The sequence below is a fragment of the Lagopus muta genome, chromosome 16 (genome assembly GCF_023343835.1).
Source record: "Lagopus muta isolate bLagMut1 chromosome 16, bLagMut1 primary, whole genome shotgun sequence".
NCBI classification, from domain to species: Eukaryota; Metazoa; Chordata; class Aves; order Galliformes; family Phasianidae; genus Lagopus; species Lagopus muta.
In genome coordinates this window covers 8,194,026-8,217,499 of record NC_064448.1, presented here as the reverse complement: position 1 = coordinate 8,217,499, position 23,474 = coordinate 8,194,026, and the positions used below count along the sequence as shown (strand labels likewise).

Here is a 23,474-nt window from a genome sequence, read left to right as displayed (position 1 = left end):
ACTTTCTATACAACTGAACATAACAGACAAATAGGAATTGCATTCCTTGAAGCTCCTAACCTACGGCCTCTGTAAGCTGTGTGAACAGATTCCTGCTAATGTTTAAATGCTTGCCTGCAACAGTGAACAGATTTGCTGAAGTAACTAATTTAGCGACACAAAAAAGTTTGCAAAATTAGAAAGTAATGCACAGTTTTAAAAATCCTTGAAATTATTTACTAGTTTTTAAATGACTCTCTATAAAAGAAAATTTATAGAGAAAGAAAACTATTGGGAATAGAACTTCATGAATTATTACCTATAATACAGAGTAAGCAGAACCAAGTTGTTACTATCGTTCAACCACACATCCTTATACAGACACTTCTAATTTAGTCCAGGTAGGATTAAATGATTAATTAGATGACAAAATATATATGACTTGGTGATATTCTACTTTCTTATATTGATACCATGCAGGAAAATATCTCAATAGATCTTGCTAATGAAAGCCATCTGAGAAAGCAATGTGGAAGAGACAAAAAAGGAGTGTTGGAGTTACACAGCAGTTTAGGAGATCTGACTATTACAGATGAATGAAAAAGAAAAATATGACATTGATTGAAGCAATCAACCAAATTGAAAATCATTGACAAAAGTAGTTACGGTGCCTGAAGCAGGTATCACAGCTGTCCACTAACACAACCAAACACAACAGTCAAGCACAGCGTAAATCTTTCCCTCTGCAGTAACAACTCACTGTCTGGCATGTTAGTATGAGCTGCTGCAGATACCAGTTTACACAGATATGGCAGACTGTGAACTACTGCTGGTACAGAGCATTCTACCAGCTATCCTAGCTAAGGGACATCTATTTCTGCCATAGAGGCCAGAAGGACAGCTGGAGACCTTTGTTTTAGCCACTATGGCTAAATCTGCCTAAGGCAGCTAAACAGAGCTTTGAAACTACGTAGGGAACTTGGGTTATATTTATAGCAGAAAAACTCTTCAGGCTAACAAACAGTTATATTAGCAGCAGTTTGTTACTAGTCCGAGTTGAAGCAGTTTCCTAAAAAAAGCAAAACGTACCAGCAGGACTTTTTAGTCTGGCATTTGTCAAAACCACTTTTAATCAACTCTACCAGAGAGTTGGGCTGGAATTCCTTCCACACTCGTAAACAGTATAATTGTGTCAGCAAAAATTTTAAACACAAATGAACAGAGCTCAGTGTATGGAAGACCCAAACCTGAGAAGATCCATCAATTCCAGAAAACATTATTGTACATTTGTAGTTCACATATAGCAATAATTCACAAGTTCTATTAACTGGCTGTTCATTCCAGCAGCACAGAAAGGGAGCCACGTGACCAGAATTATGGTAAACGTACAGCACAGTTGACCACAGCACAATGCTTCTCAGATTTATTTTGCATGGACAGATTAAATGCATAGCATAGTTGACCATAATACAATGCTCACCAATTTACTATGCATGGGCAAATCAATTATACTGTGCATTTGTTACACCCTTTCCCAGAGGGCCTCCAGCAAAGAGGAGCTGGCAGTTGTTGCAGACACCAAAACATTTCATGCACCACTTGCCTCTGCCCATTCTCTTTCCTAAGCAATGGGAAGGGATGGGCTCACAGGATGAGTTCATTGTTCTCTTCCCATGCTGCACTCTATTTTCTTCCCTTCCCCCTTTATAAAATCTTATTTTCATATCACCAAACTGTAATAAAAGAACACTTTTTTAAAAAATCACCTTGTAAATATGTATTAACACACACTAACTCCGTGAAAAGTGAAGTAGTTAGGGCAGCATGCATTACCTGTTCTTAAAATACAGATCCTGTTTCAGCAAATCAGACATACAATCTTGTAACAACTCAGCTTTAGGTCTAAAAGACCATCTTACACTAGTGGCTACTAAAAGGGAAGGTCTCAGCAACACCTGACTTGTGGTTACAGAAACCACATTAATTTTAATTGAATCAGTTCTATAGTCTAGCTCCCTGCACAGGTGGGTGTGCTGGAGAGAGGAAATGAGAGTGAATGGCATGTGGGGAAGGAGTGAAAAGTGACATACCCTTTTTGCAGTACCTCACACATTACGTTAAAACAGCCCAGACATTCCAGACTCATCTGAACATATCAAGTGTGTTTTGTTCATACCACACAACTCCAGGGAACACAATACAACAAGAGTAACAAAATAGTTGCTACAAGTGAGTATGACAAAGCCCAGAGTTGTGCATGAATACAATCTGAGAAATGAGCATGGCAGATAGCACAGGAGCAGGAACTGTCCCTACATCCCTGTCCAGAGCAGCTTGGGAAGTTGCAGCTGATTGAAGACTCTTTACTCCTGTAGGCCCCAAACCAGTACTGCAGTCACGTGATTAACTTCACATCATGACAGGGTGTTATAGATCAAGACTCCTAAGATTTCTTCAGCTTGAAATCTGTCTCTTCCCATGAGAATATTTCAGGAAATTCAGCCAGATCACCTTTTAAAGAATTCTTTCAGTAGATCTAAAGACATAGGAAAAATAATCTGCATAAGCAGTCCCAAGATGAACCAAGAGCCTTGACTTGATACATCTCTAGTTCATCCTATAAAAGATGGGGTCTGAAGCTTCTCCAAAGGTTTGAAATGTAAAAGTACCATCAGAAATGCACTCAGCACTTGACACAACAGTTATACCTTTGTTTCAGCAGTGGAGGTGAATATATCCTACCCACACAGCTGCACCCACTGTCCTTCAAACAGAACTAAAATAAAATTCAGCAAATACGTTCATTGCTCCAAAAGTAATGCCTCCAATTTATTCCCATGGGAGCTACAACAGCTACAAAGAGCACAATAACACTATTTGATAGAGCAAACTCTCAGCTACAAAACACTATTTCTCAACAGTCATCACCCTTAGCTAGTCATTTTCACCAGCCACCAACAAGAGCCTGCATGCTGCGCTCATAATAATCTGCATAGTCATCCAGAATATGGCTTGTCTTCCATTTTGTTGTTACCACTGCTGAAATGCACCACCCCCCACCTCACTGTGCTCACATCCACTGCTTGGTGTCCATGAAGGATCAGCAGACATTGATGAACATCAATGGGTGCCACTTTTTCTGCACAGAGGAATCCAGGTGCACACCCGTTTCATACGCACTTCCATGCCAGATGTCATTTTGCCAGACTGTTTCTCTGCTGCCATCTATCACACAGCAACAAAATGCAATGGAATATTGGTGGGAAGGTTCAGCCTCTACTGCCATGCCACCAATGTCAAGCCTCTAACATCATAAAAAAGGAGGCATTATTTTCAGAGCAGGTCTCATGTATACTACAGTATGACAAGTGACCCTTAGAGAAACAGACTGTATGTCCTTTTTCTCTACTACATTTAGTCACTCTCTTGTTTAAGAGCATCAGAAAATTACTGAGGTTATTTTGAAAAAAAAAAAAAAAAACTGAAGCATCAGAGAAGAGGATTTAAATAAATGTGTTACACATAGCTGTAAAAGATACCTAAACTCAGCTCCTCAGCAGCACATCCCATTGTTTGACTTGATGCCATTTTTATAACTTTCCCAACATGGCACTGAATGGGGGTAGTGATGGCTGAGACAGTAATCTTTCAAATATAAGTTTGTAAATACATGCAAAAATTCACAGCAAGTTTACAGTAACTTTTCTAAAGCTGACAGATTTTTTCACCTTTGCACCTGCCATTAACATCAGAATTATGCTGAAAATGCTGTAAGCAGTACTTTCAGACACAGAAACTCATCAGCCAATCAAATGCAGTAACTCATGAAATAGGTATTTTATTACCCATAGTGAAAATAAAACGAAAATTAAAAGCAACATCAAAATAAGTACAAACAAGCATCTATTTCTACATAAACAAGAACTGTGTGATCAAGCAGACCACCCTACATAGCTATATTTTGAAAAGATTTCATTTTTGCAGGGCTTAGAGCTGTTCTTTCAGCCAGCATGGATTGCTATCACGTACGTATATTAGGGATGCAACATCCTCAGGTCGCAGATCAGAAATGATACTTGTATGTATGCAATAAAGTAACTAGGTGAGCACAATAAATACCTTGTATTCTTCTGGAAGCTACTCTTGCTTCTTATTTAGGTGAGTGAACACCGAAGGAACACAGAGGAGTGTATTTTAAGAACACAACTGAAATTTAAGCTTTGCCAGTTTCACTGTCAATTGACCAGAACAGCAATTAATCATTTAAAGCTTCCCCACTTGTATTGACAAAACTTACTCTAAAAAAAAAAAAAACTCCTAAAATGTTAAGCTAATTTGTTTCATGCAAATTATGTTAACATGTCTGAGAGGGGGGAAGGGGTGGAGGTTTTTCCTTCGGGGATAGCTGAGGACAGAAAGAAAAAAATAAAGGTTGCAAATACACAGGATTTAGTGATAGTTCAGTAAAAACACAAGAAGAACTTAGCTGCACCATCTTTAAATATTCTACACTAGCCTGAAGAGGTTTTGTTGTATTTTTTTTTTTTTCAAATCTAAATTAAATCCACTTTTTCAAATTTCAGACAAACAAATAAAATACTGACTTTCCTGTTTAGGAAAATGATTCCTCCAGCAGTAGTTCTTATTTGGAAAAAAGAAGTACATACACAAAAATTTTTCAAGCTGCTCTAATCTATATAAACTACCAAGAGCAATTAAAAGTTGCAGATGAACTACTGCACCTTGACATTTAACCAAGAAAAACTGACAGATATGGAAAACCACTCAGAACAGCCAATGCCCACATTTACAGTCTAGATCTACATTAGGGAATAAACACATTAATTCAAGAATTATATACTTATGGAATTCATTTTCCCTTTTAATCAATAGAAAACCAACCAAAAAAAAAAAAAAAAAGATCACACTGATTTAAGACTGTAAGCACTAAAACTGAATTTCATCCTTAAGGTAATTCCTGTCTCTCCCATATCACATCCGTGAGCAGCATACCTAAATAATGATTTCAAAAAACTGCATTCAATGAAAGTTTGAGAAAAAAATATTTGCATGCCATTGCTGAATAAATAGCAGCTTTGTATAAGCACTCACCTATAACAGTCTCTTACTCATCGGTAGCTATGCTATTTATGCAGGATTCTTAAAATGGCGTCTGACAGCACTGCACTGCCTCATTCCTGTACTGTAGTTAAAATGGTAGCAGTTTATTCAATAAACAGTAATAACAGTATCTCTTGTTTAAACAGCAGTGCTATATTCGAAGCAAGCATCTAAAGATCAGAAATGGTAAAGTATGACAGAAGGACACCTGACATCCAAATGTTAACTGAAAAGGCACAAGACGGGGCTTTGTGAAGTCACAGGTTACTAAGGAAATCACTCCATTTTAGATTCGCTCTCCAGTTTGAGCCTCTCATATTTTATGTATCCTCCTGCAGAATCTCCTGCAAAATGCTACATTTCTACTATGCAATTAAGATACACAAAATGTTTTCTCAGCTATCTACACACAGCAGCTTAAGCCAGTTACCTCAGCTATCGTGCAAAGCCAAAACACAGATATTTCAAGAACATTTACACTATTTTCAATATCTTCCTGCTGTTCAGGGTATATTCAGAACAGTGCCACAAAAAGAGAAAATCAGGGCTGGGAGGGAGACCCTTGGTGTCATGCAGTCCTCTGAAGACCACAAACACTATAGCTGAGCTGAGGCCCAAGCATGGCAACATTCATAGCTACAGATTTCAGAAGCTAAAAGCATAATTCAAGAATCAAATTTGAAAATAAATATTTATAGTGGCTGTATTATGAACATTAACATACTGCTACAACACAATATTCATCAGTATAAATCACAGATGCCACAACACCCGAAGGGTTAACCCGAAAATGACAAATAAGCATCAAATAAATAAAATCCAGTTTCTGTGCAGCCATTTCTAAATTAGACATTAACCCACGAATACAAGACATGTTTGTTGAAAAACACATTTAAAACATGCTTTCTGAACACAATTTCAAAGGCCTACTACAATGGCTTTCAGTTTGTGGTTTGCAGACCCCTCACAGCCAGTGTACTACTTCCAAGGGGGTTACAAACAGCAATTAAGTAAATCAATCCTGTTCTATTTGGCTTAAATCTACTACAAAGGGATTCATGTATTTATGGGAAAATGTTATGATTAACTTTCACAATATTAGGTGATTCAAGCTAATATCCTGAATTCCAGACAAAGAAGAGGGGAACTTTTACTAAAATTTATAACCCTTAAACCAGTAGTGCTGAACTGGCACCGTTACTATGGAAAATTGATTATCACCAATCACTTTTCAGCTACTGGACCCACATGACCAATTGGAAACAAAGCAAAAAGAAGAAAAAAAAGCCAAACAGCAACAACAAAGCAGAAATGATATCACAAAATGGAAGACAGGTCAGCAAGTGCAGCCAATTGAAGTCCATGAACACTGATATCAAGAGCTGAATTTCTAATTCAGCTGGCCTGTTTCTAATTTTTGAGCTTGAAGTCCCTTTCAGTACATGCTTCCTCAGTACAATTGCAGGTCTTCCCCTAAATTTCAAAACTCCTGCCTGAAGAGAGAGGGGAAAACATCACATTCAGAGTGGTTTATATTCTGCTTTTTTTCACTCTCACTGTTAAGCAGCGTCATTTGTTTAAAGAAATCATTCATTTTTCCCTAGCGCTATTTAGCTTCCAACTAAAACAGTTTGCCTGGGAAGAATGAAGGAAGCATGGAGCTTTTAAAAAGCTACTGTTTTCATCATAGTTTATAGTCCAGATCACTCCTTTGTTTTTCTCCCACTGCATTCTTTGTCCAGCTAATTATAAAAGTAACAGGATGTTGGCACAAAATAATAATGGCTAATCATGTTCGTCCTGGGCAATTCAATCTACTCGTTAGTAGCCTGAAAGTTTAAAGTGCAATTATAAAATTAACTGCTAGATACATTAGAATAGTGGCTATTTAGTGCAAGCTGAATATAACTCAGCTAAATTGCTTCATGTATGCTCTGCCTAATTGTGATATTAACAAGATCCAGTCCTGTAAAATCTTGGGTAGAAAGAATAGGTGCTTCCCCCCCACACTCCCCATGACGACCACGTTAACAAAACCCCATATTCCATCTGTCCTGAACTGCAGAAAAACTGCACAGTGCTTCTTATTATGCAATCTATGAAAGTGAGTGATAACATCATACCTTGACAAAGCACCAAAAATACATGAAATTCTTCAGCTTGGCTGAAATTGCTTAACTTAGATGGAACAAAGATGGTAGAAATTTCCAGAAGGCCTTTCTCAGCCTTGCCACTGCAATTGTCAATCTTTAACCTACCCTCTGCTTCTATTGGCTCAAGCACTCCATGGAGCAGCGTGATTGGGCTGATCTGTAAAACAACACTGCTGTCTCTACCTTGCCTCAGACATCTTGCTGCAATGCAGACATTTATTTTTTTGTGAACTATAAAAGAATTATGTTCGAGTGATTAAAAATAGGGAACTTCAGCAGACTCACGATGCTACGTTTCATTCCACGCACAAGGACAGCTTATACAAATATGCCTCACTGTCAGCAACGTGTCTGGAGGTGCAGATTTGAAACAGATTCTAGTTTAACAAAACCTGTGGGAGCCATTTTAATACAAGCTTTTTGATTGCAGATCACTTACTCCTGCTTCCTCATATTAAACAAATATTATGTTGTGCAATTCCTGAGACCGAGAGTAAACTGCTAATGTGCACAACCTACTGTTAAGAAAATCATCTCCCAGTGTAATTTCTGTTTTTAGCAATCGAAGAACAAAAAAACGAAGTAACATCTTAGCTGCGTTAGCATCTTTGCGTATGCTGAAAAATGCATTCAAGTTGCACACAAAACTGCTATTACATGAAACTCAGTGGTACAGCACAGCAGTGTTTCAGGTTGCAAATTGAACTATAGACACTTACAATGTAATTTTTTTTCAGGGGGGGAGGGAGGAGGAAGTTAAGCAAAGCTAGGTACTTACAATAAGATACTCACATCTAGAAACAAGTAACCACAAGAAAATGGCTATGTTACAGAATCCTATCTTGGCAACAGAATGTAACATGCAAGTGTACCTAGGTGCTGCCATTTTTAAAGCTACCCGAGCTCAAAGCTTCCTAAAATCATGAAAGTGTGCAAACTGCTAAAAGCAGGACAAAAAATGATACTGAAGCTCAAAAGAGCATCTTTCCACTGCTTTTGTAATGATATTGGTGATCACTGAAAAACAGCTTGTTAAAACAAGCACACAAAGGTTACAATTGAAATCTTAATAAAGAGCACAGAATGCTCTAAAACAGTCACAAATTGAGCAACATTATCTGATATCATACCTTGTATACTTTCAAAAACATATGCTCATTAAGTACTACTTACTTTACTTTGTAAGGTCACTTCATAGCTGAGTACTAGCACTCTCATCACACCTTACAAGCCTAACAACCAAACTGCGCTTTACCCTCACGAGTGTGGTAATTAAGAAGCTACAAACAAACAGCAAGTAGAATATTTGTCACTGGTCTGAGGAAAACAACAAGTATAAGTTTCAAACTTTAGAAGCAAATTATCAAAAAAAAAAAAAAAAAAAAAAAAAAAAAAGAAAAAGCAGTGCATTCAAATTGGAACAGTTTACACATAAAAGCCCCTTAAAATGGACGCTAAACAAATCGGATTTTTTACATGGCTAACCTCTGAAATCACCTCATCTACTGCACTAACTGACCCAGTAAAAATAAAATGTTTGGAAAACTATTAAAAATGTTTAGAGTAGCATGCTGCTTACTTACCAACTGTTCAAGCACCCATCTCATTTTTCCAGTTAAGAAGATACAACAGGCTGGCAGATTTGGGAATTGATCAAAAAGGAATTTCTTGAAATAATTACGTAGCATTAAACCAAAAGTTAAAAAAAAAAAAAAAAAGACAAAAAACAAGAACGAACAACATGTACTACTGTCATGAACCACAGATGATTTTATATCCTCTGGACTCCACAACACAGAACTGTGGCTGATACAGTGTAAAACAAAAAGGCACAGATAAAAGGTACATTAGTTTACTCAAAATATGTAAAAGAAGAAAGCTAATAGTTAAAAAACATTTTCCATAAAGAATCAGATTTGCAAACTGATGTACTGCTGCATTTTATTGAGCAGCAACCCATTTCCAAAATCTGCAGCATAAAAACTCCCTTTTAAAGGAACAAAATATTAACCATACAGTGTCCCTCGGAAAGAGAAACACATTGTATTAATTATCCCTGCAAGAAAAAGAGTTCAATAATCATTTTAAGCTAAGATAAGCTGCATAAAAAACATGATGCAACAGCACACCACCACCTAGGCCCAATATCTACAATCAGCCATTAGCAGTTTTTGCTGATGTCTAGGTTTTTTTAAATCCCATATTTTTTCAGAGATAACTTATCTTAGCTATTCCATTCACTGTTTAGAAAGGTAAACTTGCCTGTTCTTCTGTCTGCCATTATCCCTGCTTGACTCCCTGTAGGGCAGTTAAATGCATCTGCTCCCTAGCTTCCATTTTCTCTTCAGCAGGCATGTGACACAACAGACAATAGTGCTGGCAAACTGCTCAGAGACAGAAAGCTTCTTTGGAATACCAGGATCTTGTTAAATTCTAAAAACACCAGCCTCCTGTGAAGAAGTAGGTATGCCAAGGTTTTGCCAGTCTGCAAAATAAAGCTGTGGCTAATGGCTACTAACCATGTGACCCAAGAAAGCAAATTTAAACAGTTTCAACTTAATAAAGTGCTGTGGTGTGAGTTTTGCACGACAAATCACAGAGAATCACACTCTCAACCCACAACTCATAGGTCTTAGAGAAAAAAAAATGTAAAAAGTAAGGCTTACCTCTGTGGATGCATTGTTAACACAGTGTTATGTCAATACTTATAAAACATGGAGGACAGGCTCTCAGTACTCAGACAGAAAGGGCTTGGCACTTCAGCTTGATGATCTGTCTTCCTAATAAAAGCTAATCCAGGATTGGCTACTTTGGTAAATCTGAATGTAAAGCTTCAGGGGATTGGCTGAAACACTTCCTGAGCGATTATCTTTGTGCAGCTCTGGCAAGCAGGAGCCATCCTGTGCACAGAGAAGACAGGCTAAGCTAGGCCCGTTTCAGCAAAAAAACTCGAAAAGAACTCCCAAAAGGCGACTTCCCCTATGAAATACGTAGATTTTCAAGCAGAGGAAAGCGATCACAAACTGCCTGCCTGAGCAAACGTGTCTCAACGTGTCCCTGCTGAAGGCATTTGGCTATTTTAAACCTCAAGAAGGACGAGTTCACCCAGGTCAAAAAAATGATTCCTTAGAAACAAAAAGCTAAATTCGCTTTTCTGGTGTTCTCCACTGTGTTTCACACAGTGAAAGCAAAGGTACAGAAAGGGAACAAAATAAACTGAAAGTGCACATGCATGGGAGAGACGGACATTAAAAACTGAAAATTCAGACAGAATCCTTCAATTCCAGAATGTAAACACATTAACACCGACTGCAGCAACCATACACTGACAGTGGGATTTATTTTTTTTTCAGACAATATGAGCCAAACCCTACATGGGAGAAGCCTGATGGCTGACTTCTGCAGTGAGTAATACACAACTGAAATTACATTATCAAAGAGGGCTGCTGGCATTCAGTGCACACCTTTCCCGACTATAAAAATGCTGCAGAGAATGACCCAAACTATGCGGATGGCAGGGATGGCAGCGATGCACACCCGCAGCCCGGCCGCCCCGGCCCCCACCCCGCGGCCTGCAGGGCTGCCCTGCTACCGGCCGCAGCCGCCGCTTCCTGGCCATTAACCCTGTCGCACTCTGTGCTTTTTAAGGCACCAGGCAGGCCCTGAAAAGCAGCAGAACCTCCACGTGGCAAATTATCAGTCTGCTTTCACAAAAATGGATTAATGCAGCTTGTTGGATTCATTTTTGCTTTCTTTGCCTTTTATCTTGTGTGCAATAAAATGAGAAAAGAGCACGTAAGTGGCCCATGTGGCCAATGCCCAAACACTGTATTCAAAAATGCTTTAAGTCCTTTCCCTAAAATTCTGCAGTTTGACTCTCTTTCCTAATACAGCAAAAGAGGGAGGATTTATCACTGTGCCAGCGAGGAAGGAAGTGTCAAATGCAGATTAGTATTTCAAAGGTCATCTCTTTAGAAACGCTGCAGCAAGGCTTCGTGTTTTTGTTCAGGATTGTGTGTCTGTACTGGGTAGCTAGGCTTTAAAATTCTGCTGCCATCGACAAATTACAAAGGAAATCATAGATGAGAAGGTGATTCTGAAGCATACTGCATATTATCAGAGAGTTACTCCTGCAAAAACAAAAACTAAGGGAGTTACGGAGGGACAAATTCAGTATTAAAACAGTAATCATTAAATACTGAGCTAAAACAAACAAAGCAAAATAAAGGTTCTTCCAACACAAGATTTAGTATTGTGCAAAAATTATAGAAACCCCTCTGCCATTAATCAAGGCTAGCTGCAAACAGAACATACACTTCACTAACATAACCCCAGTGCTAATTACCCCCAAAACAATCACCATGAATAAAGATTATCCCCCCTTTCCCCCCCAGCCAGCTTCGACCAGCTTCTCTCATGGTACAACTACGTTACCACTCAAATCTCTGCACTTGAGAGCTGACATGACTCATAACTATGCTACTCAGTAAGATTAATACTACTACTCTGCGTTACTCTGTATTGAATTCAGATTATTTCTTGAGATATCATTGTCAAAGGAAAACCACCATCCTATCGCTGTGCTTACATTCTTTGCGTTCCCATGCTTTAGGCTGCAACAGAGGATTAACAGCCCACAGTCTAAATTCTCATCTCATAAGTAATTCTGGAGTCCCTGCTGGAAGCATTTTCCCTTTTTAGCTTTGGCAGCATTTTTCAGGGCAAGGAGCAGGAAGGCTCATGGATTACGCTGGCAGTTGGTTCCGTTTTAGGAATGTAGCAGAAATGACAGTGCTGCTATAAAGGGAATCGTACAGCCCACTGCAGCAGTGAGAACTCACTGGAAATGCATGATATTCAAGTGAACACTTACATCAGTTTTAACAGTTCAGACCACTCCAGATTGGTTTCTTTTTGAATGCATACTTAAAGCTCAATACCACTCAGAGACACCAACTGCAAATACATAAATACCCATATTTTGATCCATGCAGTAATTCTAAGCAAGGATTATCAGACATTTATATTTATACTTACTGACCGCTCTATTCCAATATTATTCTATTAAAATAATAATAATGCCAGTGAAGTACAGCAGGGAAATAAAACTAAACACACTGAACTTGTCAAAGCTTTGTGCTACCCAAGACGTGATCCAGGAATGCAGTCGTGCTGATGGTGACTGGGAACACTGCCAAAGTGACACACATGGACTGATCAGAGAATCGGCACGCAGGAGACAGAAGCAGCCTTAGAAAAGGCCTAAAGTCCTATTCTCTTGACTCAGGAAAATGGTGGCCCAAAAGCAAAATTTACAATTCAGTCATTAGCGAGTGCATGGATGAAAATGTATCAGCACACTGCTAAAATAACCATCATAATTCGGTCAGAAATTAAAAGGAAATACTTCTTGCTCTTCATTTTCTTGTCCATCTATATCATTTATAGCCAGAGATACAGGCCCAGTAATCACCACACAGGTACATCTTGAGAACTCAGAAGATTCTGTCAAATAATGGTGAACCCATGCCTTGATGCAGCTTGACCAATTCTTTTACAGAGGAGTAGTGAATTTTTTGGAGGGGGATGGGAAGGAAAGGAAAACAAAGGATAGAGACAGGGAAAGCTAGAAGCTTTGTTAAAGCAGAAAAGAGGGCAGGGAGATTAGAATAGGTAGTATTTGTCCTTTTCAGTGCCTTAAAGATGTTAAGAGGAAATAGGACGATGATGCAGGAAAGAAATAAAGGCAAAATAGAAGTGAAAAAAGGAAAAAAGGAAAGAGAGGAAGTAGGAATACAATCAAAAGGAAACTAAAAGACAACAATGTTACAAGTGTAACCTACTATACTTAATGGGTTCTTTGCATAGAACAGCGCCCACTGTGTAGAATGTTCTCTCCAGGAAGTACCACTGCCAAGAAGGACAAGCAGAAAACAGTGCTGTAAGGAATTATACAATTCAATACATACTGGAAAGCCTCAAAATATAAATAAATACCACTAAGGAAGGAAGATATTTGTCTGTGTGACAGAAGCAATGGTTTTGAGACATATGCACTTATTTAGGAAGCAGCAGATTATTCACAGTACTCAAAAAATAAGTACCATGGGGTGAAAATATCAGTGGCAGAGAGAGAACAGTAGAACAAAAGATAGAGCTTTAAAAATAATGTTTGGAACAGATACACAAAAAGAAATGGAAAATACATTCTCCAAGGATAAGCAAGACATAGGAGATAGAAGTTGCATTTAAGGTCTCACAGCTCGGTCCTGCATTTCCAAGTCCTTGATTGCAAATGCTAATTTCAAGGTTAGAAACAGAAAACACTGTTGTTCCATGTCTTTCCTTGAAAGACACGGGGGTTTTGCATTCTTCTTTTGGTTGTTTCTCCTAGCTACTCACCTTTACTTTAAATCTACCAAAGCATCAGTAACTTCTTAAAGACGGGAAGACAAGACCTCCATCAGACAGAACCCAACAACAAATACCTAGGAAATATCTTCCTGAATTTTTAGGGACCTGTTGGATGCTAGATTTACTAACCTGCCTAACAAGGCCGGTAACCTGTGAACTATCAGCAACTACTGGAGAATGCATTTATGCCAAGCAGGTAGCTGACGTGTCTGTAAGGTCAAAGGGCTTCGTGGCCAGATGCAGGCATTTATCCTGAAGAACAATACATTTGTACACTTTCATTTTAGGTTCCTGGTTCTGGATCACTCTGATCACTTGCGGTCTATAGATAAAAATCTGATTTTGTTTTTATGCACACTGAATATCGGATGCATTATGAAAGTTTCTCTTCACAGCCTTTTTTAGTATGCTGTGAAACGGCCTCACGTACATTTCCTTCCAAAGGAAATCTTTATTCATGTTTAATTATCTGCCAAAAATACCTAAAAAAAAAAAAAAAAAAAAAAAAAAAAAAAAAAAAAAAAAAGGCAAAAAAACCACCCTTGAGTCCTGTGCTTTATAGCAGCTGTAGCTTTTCAAGAGGTGCTACAGCCCATGTTATCTTAAGGCATAAGCCCATATATTTCATCTCTTTCACCTCTAGAGTTTGAAACACTCTCAAAGACTTCACAGCTGGAAGCATGGCTGCTGGATATCCTGTATAAAACAGGATTTTTGTCACCATATATTTAAATTAAGTGTTCTGCAGGAAATCCTAGCAGTTATAATTTATTTTCTATTTGATCGGAAGCTGCATACTTTCTTCAGTTAGCAGGAAAGCAGCTGTGGGACACATGCAGATACACTGTATATCAGACCTGAGGAATATGCACCACTTGAATTGCACCTGAGCAGCAAGCAGACTTACCATTCCTACTCTGTTCTAAGATGGTATGAGTCCAATGCACTCATTGCACATGCCAGGTTTGTGAGTATGGGGATGTAAAAAGAATTAGGTACAAAATTCTGAAAGAAGTCTGTGTTTCACCAGGAATTCTATTGCTCAAGTGCTGGACATCCCACACACTGCATTAGTCTGACATCACATCCTTCCTAACAAGATAAAGGCGCAGCTGTTAGGGAGTAAGTATTTACTATGGTAGCAGTCTAGATAACGCTAAATTGTAGTCCCATTACTGTGGGTTTTTTGTTTTGTTTTGTTTTTGTCACATTCAGGTATCACTTGGTTAATATTTTAAATCAGTAAGACTGACCTTTTTTCCTTCTATCATGAGATAGGAGGATTTCCTTGTTGTTTTGGTTGTCGTTGATGGTTTGTTGTTTTGTTTTTGTTTTTTTTTTACATAAAAGCTGATTATCCCACAGAGTCTATCAGCTACAGCTCACACTAAATATTTAAAATGATGGAATTACAAACATAGTACAGTGATTTTTCTCTCAGCTAGACTTACATTTCACCACATCCCACCACAGATCTAAACTGTATCACTCTCTACTTCTATCCTGCTACTCCATCCACTGAATTCAGCTTTAAGACTGCATTCTCACACACCTTTCCCATTCTTACCTGCTTTTCCAATTGCTAGATTAATCTCATTTTTCCAGTTTGCCTTTCAGCAGTAAAGAGTTTCTTTTTCCACCACAAACATGCAATACAATCACTTTCACACAGGCTTAACCCATAGTTTCACCAGCATTTCCCATTCCTTCCAACCATAGCAGTCTGCTCAATCACACTTCTTGCAGACCTGTCTGTAAAGTTCCACAGAGAACAGGATCAGTGAACTAAATACTAACTTTAACCCTGGAAAAGCACCCAGTCACAATAGTTCACAACGCTGCTGCAGCAACACTTGTAGTGGCATAGCTAACAGGGCAGGAAAAGGCAGCCCATGATACTCTAAGGGATCACTCTTAACTAGAAGAAAATTTTGTGGAACTACAAGCTCAAGCACTGGATTGACATTTTTACAGGATTTGCCTCATTAACAACATTATGCTCGTACCTAAATGACACTACAGATCTGCCCTCATCTCCCCAGCCTTGTGAAAGGGCATGAAGAAAAAACCTTTAAAACATAGCCACATCTCTAAAGAGAAGAAATACATGTTACAGTTGTGGCACTGTCTGTGAAGCCACGTAAAAGACTTGGCCGTGATGAGCATGCATTTCACTCACATTATCTAACATCTCCATAAATAGTTGAATTCATTTTGGCACCTTTACAAGTTATTATTTTTCATGCACTGTTGGACTTGCAGACAACGCTCCATGAGCCCTCCTTATAAGGTGACAGGAATGGGGACTTGACTGAAACCATGCCACTGTAAAATTGTTTCAAAAAGGGAGGTTTACTGTAGAGAAATCTATATCCACATCAAATAACATACTGCTGAAAGAGCAAAAGAAATCACGCTGCATTAAACTACCTTGCCAACAATACAATGAGATACAAGTATGTACGTAGGTTGCTCTGGAAGTAATGCTTCTATTTACTTCCATGGAAACTACAGCAGCTACAAAGAACACAATAACACTATTTGATAGAGTAAATTCTTAGCTACAAAATGCTCTTTTTCAACACAGTCACTACAATTAGCTGTGCATTTTCACTAGCCATGAACAAGAGTCTGCACGCTGTGCTCATAAAAAAATGCACAGCCATTTAGAACGTGGCTTGTCTTTCATGTTACTGCCACCACTGCTGAAATGCACCACCCAGCACCTCATTGCTCACAGCCGCTGTTTGGTCTCCATGAACATTCAGCAAGCATCTCCATGAATGTCAATGAGTGCCATTTTTTTTTTAACAGGGAGGAATGCAGTTCCACACCCATTTCATACATGCTTCCATGCCATATGTCATTTTGTCAGACTGTCTCTCTGCTGCCATCTGTCACACAGCAACAAAAGGTAACGGAATACTGGTGGGAACATTCAGCCTCTATTGCCACACCACCAACATCACATTATGTTGTGGGCCAACATCATAAAATAGGATGCATTACTTTTGGAGCAGCACTTATAAATTAGGTAAACACAGCAAGACTGCTCTGCAATTTATCTATTAAATGAACTTTGCTACACACCATTACTACAAAGCTACAACATCCTTATGAGTGGAAAATGTCAGCAATTCAAAATTGAGATTGTATGCAAACAAACAGAAGTATATAGGGAATAAATGTATTTCTATGAGTAAGTTACCACAGGTCCAAGAAGAACTCATGAAAAATGTCAGTTCGCCCCTTTGGGAAGCAGTATTCCGACTTCTTATATAACAGTCATTCTTAATCCTGGCTTTTAAACTTCTGCTGGAACATAACATTCCCGCACTGCAAGATGTGATGATACATCTCAGTGTCACTACTCATTCAGGAAATACCAAAACATTTCAGTGGAAGAAAAAGAGAATTCTAAAAATGTTCTTAAGCAACATTATACAACGCCTGTTCACAGGCTGTTGGAGGACAAAATTAGTATTGTGCCCCTTGTTTTACTGTACTTCTCTTAAAAAAACCTTAGATTGCAGTCTTGTATCTGACAGGTTTTTAATGTCTTCTGGGCATTCTGATTCTTCTTTCAAAGGTAACTAGAATGTTTTGGAAAAACAACCAGTTCTGGACATTAGCACAGTGCAAACAGTTTAACACAACAGAAGAACATTATCTAGGGAAAAAAAATTGTAGTTGCTACAACTAAATCCTGATTTTCATTGCATTTGTGTTTTTCTTCACGTGATGGCAGAAAAACACCTAAAATATGTAAGGAAAACCTCTACCAGCAATTTTAAGTCTAAGGTACAAATCAAATCACATGATCTAAAGATTGACAGAAGAAGCATTTGAAACTAGCCCAGCAAAACAATCTAAAGGAATACATTATCTGTTCCTTGATTGCTCTGGTAGTTCCATATTTGTAAGCTTAACCTAGCAGGAAAAAACTAATTCACAAACAATAATATGTTTTCTAAACTACAGTTGTATCAAACCATAGATATTATCAGTATACATGCCTGGGGCTCAGCTCTCAAGTAATGTCTTAGAATGTAAGTAAACAGGATCATTAAATTTATAAGAGCTTATTGCCATTGAAAGGGTTCTGCAATTCCCAACCCCATTCCCACATACATATTCCCACTCCTTCCATTGCAATGGATTTATTATTTGCTTAGAATTTCAGTAAGCCAGTTCTACTTGTTTGCTGCAGAAAACTGCATGCAACAGCATGGTTAGACTCAGCAGCAACAAACAGCAGAGGGAGGGAGGGAGGGAGGGAGGGAGGGAGAGAGAGAGGGAGAGCGAGCGAGTGCCCTTTTCAACGGCTAGGGGCTGTTAAATCACACTGTCTGTACTGCCTTCTTTCTTCCCCAAAGACACAGCTATAAAAAGAAAATTACACACAAATATTTGACAAATTTGGACTTTCCCTGCTTTGACTCCTCAGTGCTAAAAATCTCCCCACACAGCACCTGCCATTCATCTACAGTTCTGTGTGCACTTAGTTCTTCGTGTTCCTGTACGTAAGCCTTTCAGTACTTGGCCTAGGATCACAGAACATCCAAGTTGGAAGGAGCCAATAAGGATCACCGAGACCGACTCCTTGCTTCTCTCCTTTTTGCACAAATCCTTGTACAAAACAACCAGGCTTGTCCTGAAACAACTTAAACCTCAAACCTGTGTGCTGTGCTGTATTTGTTGTCTAAAGATAGTTTCCAAAATAAAGAGTTCCAGACTCAGTATCTCTATAGTTTTGAACATTTCAGACACGCTATATACTTTGCCTACTTTCGTATGTAACCTATTCAGATGGGATCCCAAAGCTGATCTGGATATTTCTGTAAGAAAAATACTTTAAAATAAACCTTTTTATGCATAAATTAAAATGACATCTGCCCCAAACTTTCAGTAAATGATTCAAAAGTAATCTATTTCTACTTACTTGATATGCAGCAATAAAATACTGCTACTACATCAATCGACCAAAGTTATTTCCCCTCACCTTTTATGTCAAAGGAAATGGTAAAATTTCAGATATTTGGCATTTTTTCCTACATTGTTTTCTAACTTTGGTAGAAATGCAGCATCCCCTAGTGTTCATTTATTTCACTGAAAAGAAAAAAAAAAAAAGTACATTCAAATAATCACAGATGTACAAAATGCTATTCAAAATGTTTTTTGTAATAGCACTCAGTATTTAGTTCAAGATTTTGGCAAAAATACTTCATTGGCTTTCCTGATAATCACAGAAAGTCTGAGGGTAAAGTTTCCTCACGCAACAGAGATACCAATTGCTCTGAAGCAGCATGAAGCGAGGTAAAGCATGTTAAAACCCATATGGTAACAAAACCAAGACCAAGGCAGACTCATCCTACACTGACTTGCCTGATTCTTCCATCACCAGTGGCTGCTCTGAGCCTCCAAAACAAACCTGGTAGCTATGTTCAATTGTTTCTTAGTGAGGTAAGCATGGAACGATCTGTCCTGTACTGTGATGGAAGAACTTGCATAGCTCTTGTTACTCTAGGGCATACTCTTCTGCTGGCCACATCAAGTATTTGAAATCATGGCTAAACATCATTCCATACATGTTGTTGCCATGTAAGCTATAGTTAAATATCCAGTCCTACATAAACAAATCTTTATTGATGCTTCTTTGATCTCATTAGAAATATTTCTTCCCAGCATTAATGTCTCCCTGGCTGTTGTACAGAGCAGAGCAAGTGATTAAGCTGGGATAAGCCGATTTCATAATTTTTATGCAGAAAACATAAAGCAACAGAACTTAAATAAGAAACTTAAGATTATACTGCTCAGTTTTGCTCTCTGACACAGTGACAGTGGCAAGATAGTTGGTTTTGGACAAAATGTAAAGAACAGAAAGCTTTTTTTTTTTCTTTCTTGTTTGGGTTATACAAACTTTATTTACAAGAACATTAATTCCACGTAGTTTCTATGTGCTAATTCAGGGTTTCAATCTAACACTCTAAATCTCTAAATTTTCTTCAAAACCTTGTGGGTTATTGCACTTCAGAAGTGAGAAGGATCAACAATGGATTACACCTTTATTTTTAACCCATTTTGGGATACTTGCTGCTAGGTCATTCCACATCTAAGCAATGCCAGTGTAAGATGTTGACACACTACTTCATAGACATCAGCTCAGCAGATTTGCAAGAAAACATAATATATACTTATAAACATCAATTTGGTGAGAAGAATCTTCAGAAATCTAGAAAAAATAAGAGTGTTTTTCCAAGCAGATAAAAAAAATCTGGCTGAAAAAAAGGGTTTAATTTAAATTTCAATTATTTCTAGTCATTAGTTTTTTCTTGACAGACTACTTAACTTATCAATGTATTAATGAAACATTAGTCTTTGCATTGTAGGGTCATCTATTGAAATGTCAGTTTAATAGCTTGTTACATAAAACCCTAGGGTGAAATCCAGGTCCTATTATCTCCAGTGATGCCACAGTTTCACCCAGAACATTCATCTGTTTTTATAATGCATGGAAATTACAGTCTTTCAAGGACAATAAAATCTGTTCTAGGCAAATTAAAAATTATTAATGTATCTAAGCCCTTCTTGTGTCTATTGAGTAAGTAGTGAACAGTGACAATTAATAGAAATGTTACATTGACAGAAATACTACAGGGAACCAGAAATGTTTTTCCAATCAGCAGTTTCATATTTAGTTTTGATTAGTCTGCTTTCTTGTATTGCTATTACTATTTTGCAATCCTCAACACCTTTTTACTCTGTCCATTTAATAAATGCTAAAGACATGGAAGGGAGAATAAAATACTTTTCCCTCATAAATGACAAGGTAAATTTAGTGTTACTCAGACTTGAGTGATCTATTTGGAATATAAAAGAGGAGAAAAGGTTCAAAGAAAAGCATGTGCATTCTCTCTCCCTTTTGAGCATAAACATCCAAAAGCATACTGAAATTCTTTTTTGCCTCCTTATGAATCACAAAATGCACAAAAAAAGATTTTAAAAAACACAAGCCTCTTCACTCCTTATTTAAACTGTATGCTACATTCAGGCCAAAATGACAAACTTAGATAACATCAGGTATCAGAAGTTAATGGGCTTGAGCGGGATCAGGAACAAAAGTAAGGTTTCAGTTTTAAGGACAGCTCTGTCAACAAGTGAGATATGCTGCTTTTGCAGTGCTATTAGCACGAGAGCGTGTAGCCATACATTCCGTACACATAAAAATCAAACTGCATAAAGACTGGACAAAGACTTATGTGGAAATAAAGCCAAAATTGTTCTACAAACAACTAACAATCAACATAACAAATCTTCTAACAAAGATTCATGAGCCAAGTTGGATGGTGCTTATCTTGGATACATGACAGATTTTGCTTCCAAAGTTTCTTTTTAGGTCTTAGTAGCAAGTAACACACGTTTTTGGTTCTGTTAAAAGCCCTGCAATCCTTCAGGCCCTCAGTCTCCCAAAGGTAAACAGATATGACTACTAATAAATGATCGTGATTTTTAGACTGGAATTACTTACCCCATGACAATGAGTTTTTTCTTCACCAGATTTACTCAAACTCTGAATTAATCCATCTTGTTTAACTGAAGCATAAAATAAAGGAGTCATTCTCAGTTACTTCCAAGTAGGTAAGCAGATTTCAGGTTGATTTCTACAGTTCTGCAAAAGATACCGATTTCACTTCGCTTTCTAGATACTGGAAGAACAAATTAACAAAACTAAAGAGTTGAGAAGTATTAAGCATTATGCAGTTGTTCTCGACCTTGCTGGCTAAACTTAATTTTCAGTTTCATTCCTTTACTGAATAAATAAAAGGGATGCATTGACAGAAAAGTGGAAAGGTTAGCACAATAATGATTTCTTATAAGGAGGCTAAGTTTTTTGCTTGTTTATTCATTTAGATGTGGGTTTTCTTGGTGGTTTTTTTTTTTTTTTTTTTTTTTTGCCATTAAGAATGCCTATGTTTGCTAAGCTCATTTATTTCAGAGATAGGACAATCAAAATGACCATGTCGGGTGTAGGTTGTACGCGTCCACATATAATGTAGAAGATGTGGAATCAAAGAGGTAAAGAAAACTTGGGTCATTAAATCCAGGACTCAGAGCTTAAATAACAAAAACACAGAACTATAAACCAAGCAAAGAAGTTAGTAGTCAGAAAAATAAATATATTGTCCTTATGCAGATCCATCTAATTATCTCACTTTCCAAATATTAAGTAACATAAATTCTGAGAACATACCTCAGAAAAATAACTGTAAGCAACAGAAACGTGGGGTTTTGCTGATCTTTCTTAAACATACGTACAGTGCTTTAAGAAACAGGATTTACTCATTTGTCAGAGTTCAATCAATCTCAAGAGTGCTGAAAATGTTATAATAGACAGAAGTGATCACCTCACTATTTTAACACGACCCTGTCATCAAATATCAGAGGAGAAAAAGAAAGCTGTGCAAAAGGGTTCTTAAGAAGTAAGAGGTCTGCATCATGTCTTTATTCTTCTTGCCTCCAACACAATGTTTTACAGAAAAAAACCCATAGGTTCAAGGTTTTTGTCAATTGAAATAATCATTTTAGACAACAATGATCTCCTCTTAAGCATACAGCATACGTCTATGTAAAAAAAAAAAACTTAAGCCGGCTAATACGTACAGAAGTCACCAGACAGCTCTTGAGGCACAAATACTAGTTTAACATTACTGTAAATTATCATATCTGATCACCTCGTGGTCTGAGTCTGCCTTAAAATTCACTGTGCTAAAATAATGTAATTACGAGGTTAATTACAAATTTTAAACTTAATTAACATATTAAAAAAAAAATCTTACCTTTTCCTAAAGGAAAACATGCCTCTATGTAAGAGATTAAGTAATTGATGTTATCTGCTCCTAAATTGCTTTAGCTTTGCTTCAAAATGAAAATTCAAACAATATTGCTTATTTGGAGCTTCTACAAGTATAAGAGCTGAAATTTGTGCAATAAAACTACCTAAAAACTACCTATGTTAACGCTACGTGAAATAAGAGCTTTTAAAGCACTACAAGTAAGGATTCTTAGGGAAAAAAAACTATATCCCTATGTAAGAAAAGCATTCAAATTAGCTTGCTTGCTGAGGCTTAAAAATGTCTCTGGTTAGTGTACTCTGGGCTATGAAAGCACGGTGTCAGTCCGTGATTTTGGGCTCTCCCGTCTCTTGACCGTTCCCCACCCCTTTTGAGGGCATGGCAGGAGAAATGAGAAGTGCTGCTGGGGATCAAGGCCACTTGTCAATCTGCAGCTATAGCAAATAGCAACAGAAAGCTACTCAAGTTTTAGAGAGTAGCATGCTTTTTTTCCTTATATATAAAACAATTCATTTTCTCCTGCCATATTCCAGCAGATGACCCATCTCCATGCTCATAAGACCTCAGAGCACTCCAAACCCACTCTCTATAAAATAAAAAATTCTACTGATTCTAGAACTAGTGAGGTGAGCTGACGGCCCAGCGCACCTCGCACACTTCCCAAGACCACAACCGCCTCAAGCGCGGCCTCCACAGCACGAAGCCGCCACAGCACTCACCGCGCCTCACGCACAGCCCGCGCTCGCTAACGGCGCTCAGCGGCGGGCTTCAGAGCGAGCCCCACCCACCGCGGCTGGAAGACCCCGCATCACTTACACCAAGCCCATCTCCAACCCCGCCTGCCCAACTGCCTGTGAAACGCCCACCCCCTCCGAGCCCGCTCTTCCAGTCCGCCTAACGATTCGCTCCTGGTGCTGTCAATCATTTTGTTCTTCAGTTTGATTGGTTAGAACTC

At 38.1% G+C, this 23,474-nt stretch overlaps 1 protein-coding gene across 21 annotated transcripts in view; it reads right to left on the bottom strand.

The window, feature by feature from the left end:
* The window catches only part of ZMYND8 (zinc finger MYND-type containing 8), a 64,469-nt gene extending 41,128 nt beyond the window's left edge, over positions 1-23,341 (bottom strand). For 5 of the 21 annotated variants that reach the window (XR_007380206.1, XR_007380205.1, XM_048963249.1 and 2 more), the window contains exon 1: positions 9,920-10,043. Coding sequence is in view for 9 of the 21 variants with exons in the window: in XM_048963249.1 (XP_048819206.1) it covers positions 9,920-9,933 (14 nt within the window). In the remaining 12 variants the exon portion in view is untranslated. Of the gene's footprint in view, positions 1-1,582; positions 2,460-5,091; positions 5,551-7,223; positions 8,059-8,836; positions 8,884-9,515; positions 9,832-9,919; positions 10,045-21,195; positions 21,337-22,504; positions 22,584-23,238 lie in introns of those variants that run through there. The other 16 variants (XM_048963237.1, XM_048963241.1, XM_048963239.1 and 13 more) reach the window with 15 other exon arrangements.
* Positions 23,342-23,474: the final 133 nt, after the last annotated feature.